General features: G+C 42.4%; 2 protein-coding genes across 2 annotated transcripts in view; one reads left to right on the top strand and one right to left on the bottom strand.

The window, feature by feature from the left end:
* Positions 1-3,263, top strand: part of LOC106813747 (serine hydroxymethyltransferase, mitochondrial-like) — a 22,564-nt gene extending 19,301 nt beyond the window's left edge. The window contains 5 exon segments of the mRNA XM_014817966.1: positions 316-415; positions 944-1,099; positions 1,271-1,378; positions 1,629-1,784; positions 1,981-3,263. Of these exon segments, the coding sequence (XP_014673452.1) occupies positions 316-415; positions 944-1,099; positions 1,271-1,378; positions 1,629-1,753 (489 nt within the window). The 3' untranslated portion in view covers positions 1,754-1,784; positions 1,981-3,263.
* An 829-nt stretch (positions 3,264-4,092) lies between these two features.
* The window catches only part of LOC106813743, a 5,697-nt gene continuing 1,771 nt past the window's right edge, over positions 4,093-8,018 (bottom strand). Inside the window, exon 4 of the mRNA XM_014817960.1 lies at positions 4,093-6,213. Coding sequence (XP_014673446.1) covers positions 5,327-6,213 — 887 coding nt within the window. The 3' untranslated portion in view covers positions 4,093-5,326. The remainder of the gene's footprint in view (positions 6,214-8,018) is intronic.

Below are 8,018 nucleotides of genomic sequence, written 5' to 3'. Positions count from 1 at the left end.
CCGAGACGTCGCGCGTAGCCTAGCCGAGACGCCGCGCGTAGCCTAGCCGAGACGCCGCGCGTAGCCTAGCCGAGTCGTCGCGCGTAGCCTAGCCGAGACGCCGCGCGTAGCCTAGCCGAGACGCCGCGCGTAGCCTAGCCGAGACGCCGCGCGTAGCCTAGCCGAGTCGTCGCGTCAGTAATCGCTTAGAATTCTATGCAGATCCAGCGTTCGAACTGTTGCTGCCGTTGCGCGTCTTTCACGCTGATTTTGTGACCGATTGTCTGATGTTGGGTGTATGCAAACTAAAGTGTGTCGCTATCTTGTTTGTCGTAGGCAAAAGAGCCTGCGTTCAGGGATTACCAGATGCAAGTGCTGAAGAACTCCAAAACGTTGGTTGAGGCATTGATGAAGAAAGATTATGCAGTGATCTCGGGTGAGTGCTGTCTGTGGTGTTCACAAAAGGATTAAACAGATTTAGATACGTCTCCGTATTTTTATTTCAAACGTCCAACATGGAAACTCGCTGCCTCCAAAGGTGTTGGCAGAAAGATGCGACATGATATGACTACTAGGCACTTTAATTTAATTTAATTTTTTTTTTTTTAGGGTTAGGGTTAGGGTTTTAGTAGTCATATCATATCGCATCTATCTGCCGGGTGCGCCTCCAAAACTCTGTTTTATTACTTCCTTTCTCAAAAGGTGGCAGCACAAATACAGTAGCCTCAACACATGAGTTGATCTGATTTATGTGCCAATATTGCGATATAGCAAAGACATTACACTGCCATCTGCAGTACTGTTTCTATAGAAATGTAAGTCATGCATTAAGTTACAGAACAATTAGCTGCTTCTCCATAAAGCTATTAATTATATCATATATATGTATTACATTGTAATACACAACATGTATTACATATTATAAATTACACATGTATATTATATGCTAAATCTGTGTTGATAGGTGGCACTGACAATCATCTATGCCTCGTTGATTTGAAGCCGAAAGGAATAGATGGCGCCAGGGTTGAACTCGTGTGTGAGTTGGCGTCGATCACTGTCAATAAAAACAGTGTGCCTGGTGACAAGAGTGCTCTTATTCCTGGAGGGCTTCGGCTAGGTAAAGTTTCACATATTAATAAACATCGTTATTAACTGCTTACTGAGCTAATGAGCATGTGTACACTTGCATCGACACACAGCGAATACGTTCTGCGGTACAGGTGATAGCTAGCTTTGATGTGCGTGATAAAGTAGGCACCATCTTTATTTTGTTTTCTGATGTCTGCAGGATCACCAGCTCTAACGTCTAGGAATTTCAAGGAGTCTGATTTTGAGAAGGTAGCCGACTTCATAGACATGGGTGTCCGTATCGCCTTGGAGACGAAAAAGAACAGCAGTAAGTTATATCCGACTCTTTTGCTCACAGTCACGCTGATACGGTATCGATACGATACACACACAGGCATGTGCATAAATATGTGTGAAGATTTAGATATTTAATATTTAATTAAGATTATTATACACACGTGTGATGAATAAGTTATTAAATGAAATGCAAAAGTGTTTGTACTTGAAGAGTGCACGTATGACGTACATGTAAAGGTGAGGCGTGGAGAATTAATGCACGAGGGATGCACAATTTCCAGACACAAAGACAGTGAAGCAGTTTAAGGCATTTGTGGAGAAGGATGATGCAACACAGCAAGCTATCCAGAGCTTGAAGAAAGAGGTGGAAAGCTTTGCATCGAAATTCCCAATGCCTGGATATTAAATCACTGATTAGCGCCCCTTCACCATGAAAGGTAAACATAACATTAAAAGCTACTGCTGCTGCTGTTGATACTACTACTACTACTGCTGCTACTATTACTATTACTGTCCCTGCTGCTACTACTACTGCTGCTACTACTACTTCTGCTACTGCTTCTGCTACTACTACTGCTACTCATACTCCTACTACAATCTGTTTAAAACTATTTTACAATCAATTTGCTGTAGGATATCGGACTGATGCTGGCAGGCATGTGACAACATTCAACCAAGGTGTGCCATGTACAGGAACAGTAAGATTTTGTATGCCAAAAGGTGGAACTTGCAGTTAATAAATGAACATCAGAAGTGAGAGTTAATTCAGCATCTGTTAAGTAGATTAATTCATTTCTATTTACCGATTTTATTGCTGCGCTATCTAAAAAGTTGTTTTTAGAAATTCGATTTTACGTCAATAGTGATGGGCGGTTTAACGGGTTCTCCTTTTTATAGAACGGTGTCTTTCAATTGGCGTATAATTGGTAGCCGGTGTGTGTGATGTACAGTGAGAGCAGAACGATACATGTATTGGTAGATGGCAGGTTCAATTGAAAGTCACTCTTTTTCTTTTTGGATGCTAGTCGGTGTTGGCTGCATGTGCGGCCAAAATTTAGTGGGCAGAACGGTATAACCCGACAGGCTTGTCATTGCCTTTTTTTACTGTCTTCTGACGCTGAAGTATTGAGTATTTCACATGAACGTATTTGAAATTTAATACCAATGAAATTAAGTTTATTCTTCTTTTTCTTGCGTGTTGTTGTTTCTTGTGCCCTTGAATGGTGGGATGATAAATATATTTTACGCAGTGTATTTTCAGGAGGAGGTATTTATTTATGATATGTTGTACTTAATGTATGGATGTTTCGGTTAGCATGCCATTATATTAAATATCTGAAAATGTTTTCCAAGTATATTGATGTTGACAACGGACCTTGTCTACGTCTACAAGCAGGTGTATTCGTGAACTTGAATAAACCTGCTGTCAAATTAGGTTGTTTTGCAGAGTTGAATTCTGGGTTGTGTTATTTGGATTGAAGATCAGCTTCGGGGATATTTAGCGCCTATACGCGTCTGATTCACACGGGACAGCGTTTAAACGGGCATTTTTTAAACACTCAGCACATTCGGCTGTGTGCATGCCTAATTATAAACTAACCAAATCGGTTCACAAATGTTCCACGGAGCATCCGACCTACAATGTTACGATAGACATATCAGTATATACTTGGGGAATGTTTGTCTAAAAAGACATGCGTGTATCGTTGTAGTGACCAAATCAAAGGGCTTAATACATGTAATAAGTGATATTGACCACCAAATTATCCAGTTAAATTTGCAACGCCATTTACTATGAAACGGAGAGGAATGTTGGTATGAAAGGATGACTTTTTCACCTTGGCAATACTTGTATACTCTGTTACGATTGTTACTTGTCAAATTTACACTCCAATAAAAGCTGGGTAACATAGCAACAATGATTTTATTATCAAATATTGAGCACAATTCTTTCATTTTCTAAAAAAAAAATTTTTTTTAGCTAACCTTCCGTACTGATGATTCGATGCAATTATATAATTTACTTTATACAGCTCTGCATTTGCAATATTATTTATACTTGGAGTATGCACGCAGGTATGTACGAACACGAGAGAACGAACGCAAAATGAATTTTTTGGAAATTCCTAAAGAATGACCAGATTGTACACCAGCTGATACAGGGTGATCAATGTGGAACTGTTTTGCATACTTATTAAATGTGTTATCTATAATGTCTATCTCGGATAATTAAACTTGCAAATTTGACACGTATCAATGCAATATCCGTAATATCCTCGCTACGCATAACTAACCTGTCTATCTAACAGTGCTTGGTCAAAAGATGCACGGATTTATCGGTTCCACGCTAACACAACTGCTTCTCTCTCTCTCTCTCTCTCTCTCTCTCTCTCTCTCTCTCTCATCTTCTGCTCTCTCTCTCTCCTCTTCTCTCTCTCTCTCTCCTCTTCTCTCTGCTACTCTCTCTCTCTCTCTCTCTCTCTCTCTCTCTCTCTCTCTCTCTCTTTCTCCTCTCTCTCTCTCTCTCTCTCTCTCTCTCTCTCTCTCTCTCTCTCTCTTCTCTCTCTCTCTCTCTCTCTCTCTCTACTCTCTCATCTCTCTCTCTCTCTCTGACTCTCTGCTCTCTGTCTCTGTCTCTCTCCTCTCTCTCTCTCTCTCTCTCTCTCTCTCTCTCTCTCTCTCCTCTCCATTATTGCATTGGTACATCACGATATAACATGTCGAATTCTGACAATAATTGTCTGCTCGGTGAAAATAAACAGTGAATAATTATTAACATAAACACATTGATAACAACGATGTTGTGAAAACAAGAATGAGAAGGCAGCACTTAACTATACCGATAAGCTCGGAAATAAATAAATATGAAAACCTACTGTACGGGCAATAAACGAGACGAATGGCTGCAACTGCTCACTAGACAGTAAACAAAATTTTTTCTCGTTTTTTTTTTCTCTGGCACAAACAACAAATGAATGACATTGAAATATATAGGCTCTTATAAGTGAACCCTGACGACGTTAATATGATTGTCATTTGATGGTAATAATGATGCTTAACCATCTTAAAATTACTCAATGCTATACTTATTGCTCAAGCTCGGGCTTTAAGCCCGGCGCACACGTGAGTAATTTGACTCAAGTAAAGAAATGGTAAGGCCGGGCGTAAAAGAAGGTGTGCGTTTAACAATTGTGCTTGTGACTGACTGTTCTATGCGATAGACAAAGCGACGCTATATGAGATGGATGAACTGATTCATTAAATGATGTGGTTCATGTGGTGGACTATGTGGTCTAAGAGTGATGGGATGGACTAGGAGATGGATGAGATAGGTGTTAGAGATGGGTGGAATGGCTTCTGAGATATATGGTGCATACTTAGCGTCCTATACAAGAAAGACGGAATGGCCGTAGCCCCCATAAAAAAACACGCATAACGCATAAACGCATAAACTCGCATAACGCGAATAGATTTGATTGTCTAGCAGTGTGCAATTGCAATCACGTGATATCGGTATTACACAATTGTCTTTACACTGGTTAGGTAATTAAGAAGCCGATTAGGATTCAGTGAAAAACTTGGAAACTCAATCCGATCGTTATATCGTAGCTGCTAATTCGCATCACTATTCAACCGCTATACAAGTCGATTAGTAAGTGTCAATGTAATTATGCAAATCACATGTTACAGCTCCAGGAAACTGCGCCCAAGAGCTTATAATTACGCGACGGATTAACGTTAATCACATATTATCCTCTAAAATCGCGATCCGACATCTTCCGATCTCGATCACACTCTATCCGCGTTTTCCAAGTTATCCGATCCTGCGCACCACTGCGTGGTGCGATTATCCTTGTGGGAATAACATTAATGGTGTCATGGATTCCGGGATAGATCGATAAAGCGCTGGGAATCTGTTAGCATAGTCTCTGCGCTGAGCGCGCGCGGCCGTGACACAGATGTGCTTTCTGCCGCTTTGTTAGTAGTAGCCGTTGTACGACTGAAACGATTGCGAGGAATACGGAACTCTATTAACAGAGTACGCCCTCGGACGGTGTCGACGATAGGGGTTCGTCGCGTATCGCTGCCGAATATTCTGCCCTTGCCGACGCAGCGCACTAACGCGGCCATTTTGATCGTAGGGTTGCACTGGCTGCCTCCGGTTCACCCTCGGCGGTGGGACGGACAGGCGGCGCTGCGGCTGCGGGAATGTTTGATATGATAACGGCGGCCGTGACCTTGATCTGTATGGCTTTACCGATGCGCCGTAAGAGACCTGCTGCACGGCTGGGCGGGTATAATTGCCGTACACTACGGCACCGAGCGGGAAGGACGAGCCGGACGCTCCTCCGAAGCCGCCGAACCTGGAGGAAATCACCCTATTTTCGATGCCGGCGAATCCACGGTTGATTACTTCATTTACTCTCCGCCGTTGGCTTATGGGCCGAAAACCATTTTGGAACCCGCCTCGAAATTGTGCGGGGCCGTTGCCGGCAAAGCCGTTCCCGTTCTGAAATCCATTCACTGCGAATCCGTTACCATTGAACTGGTTGCCTTGGAAGTTGGAGAACGCCTGCGGATTGCGGCCACCTCGAAACGCGTTCGGTTGGTTGAATGCTGCTCCGTTTTGAAAGCCTCCTTGGAATCGCTGCCGCAGTCTGTTAACTCCCACAAACGCACGATCCGGTTCGAAGAGATCGGGTCCCGGTCCACCGAAAGGACCAAATGACGGGAACGGTCCGAGGTTGTTGATGCGTGCGAAGTACTCCGTGTTGCTGTCGTAGCGTGGATGGAAGCTGCGGCCGACACCGCCGAAGGTGGCGCCACCGCCACGCGATCCGGATGACCTCAGTATCGCACGGGGAGCTGCACAATAAAAAAACGGAACTATTAATATTAGTGCCAGCATTCACGAAGCCGCCGTACACACAATTTGCCGTTACATCGAACGAAAGCACTTCTAATATAAATTATCTAATATAAATATTCTCTAAAATATACCCGCGTGCGTATATCTGCGCGCGCGCCATTGTGCTACCTGCGGTCAGGGTGGTTGAGGATTATTATTCATTAATTATTAATTATATTAATTAATAATTATGCCGGTATTGTATAATCGTCGCTATAAACGCGTAACGATACTTACAACGAAGTTGCTAAATATCGCGCGTGTAGATAGTAGTCACTATAAGTCTATAAAACACTAGACACTAGTATATGAGGTATACTTCTGTCACTTCTCCCTCTTTAACTCGGCCACGACAAAAATGTTACCGCGTTTTACTGAGAGCTACATGAGACTATAGGCGCATCGAAGTTTCGCCTATACCATCGTATACGTGATACCATCTTATAAGTGATACCATCTTATATGTGATACAACCTCATGTGATCTTGACATTAATAAACGCAAAACTCGTGAGTTAGTGTAGAGAGACATAATTATGGTCACTGTAGCGACTGTCACCAGTGTTAACAACGGTTAGGGATGCATATCTGAAAGGCCTTATATACCCACGCCAATTCACCTGGTTCAAAACAAGGCTAGTAATTAGCAAAAACCTCATGCCCAGAGAAACACATTTATCTAGTTTATCCTCGTAAAAGCGGGATTCACGTCCTACACCTGCATTTTAATCGTGCGACCACGACAAGAAATCTAAACGAACACAACAGCGGGTATCAAGACTGACAGATATGGACGAATTCGTTAGCCCAGACACATCTCGCCATTTTCAATCGAAGCACATTGTTAATGAGTTATTAATTCCATACGCACAACCTTCAAACATAAAGTTTCACGTTCATGCAGACCTCCCATCACAAGCATGCCCGCACAACAGTAATCCACATATTTTACCTGCTGAGGTACCCAAATTCCGCGTGCAGCCGTCAGCGTTGGTTATAGCGACTACCAAGCAATGGTAAGCAATAGCCAAGCATTGGTCAGAATAGCGATGACAAAAACCGAGGATGCACTATTTGATGACGCGTTTCAACTCGTTACTCTTTGCGTCGTCAGTCAAGCGGTTTCATTCATTTAGCTGTATATCATTGTTCGTCTTGCTATTGACGGATATCATATGGACTGACGCATGGGCTGAGAGACAGTGGATTGAATGGACAGACGGACAAACGTACGGATGACTGTAGACAGATAAAGAAACACACAGAAAGATGGACGGACGGCCGGAAGGACGGACAGACAGACAGATAAACTGACGGACAAACGAACGGACGGACTGACGGACGGACGGACTGACAAATTGATATATAGATAGATAGATAGATAGATAGATAGATAGATAGATAGATAGATAGATAGATAGATAGATAGTCAAACACACACACCACACCACACCACCCACCACACACACGACCCACACACAACACACACGGTATCACTATTATGTCATCGTATATGGTTCAGAATTGTATTTATATAACATGATGGCTTCAATTCATTTCATTTCATTTCATTTCAGAGCATTTAAAATTATTTAGATACGATCAGTTATTATATTTAAATTATTTCAAGCATTATAAATATATAATGAAGAGACTATTGATTTTCGTCATTGGGCTCTGATAATCTAACTTGATACTGAGCATCTAAGTCAATTTTTTTCATGCTGGCCTATACATTCATTTGAAACGTCCCTAACGTGAGT

This window comes from Priapulus caudatus, unplaced genomic scaffold (genome assembly GCF_000485595.1).
Source record: "Priapulus caudatus unplaced genomic scaffold, Priapulus_caudatus-5.0.1 Scaffold818, whole genome shotgun sequence".
Classification (NCBI taxonomy): Eukaryota; Metazoa; Priapulida; class Priapulimorpha; order Priapulimorphida; family Priapulidae; genus Priapulus; species Priapulus caudatus.
This window is presented reverse-complemented; position numbering and strand designations above follow the sequence as displayed.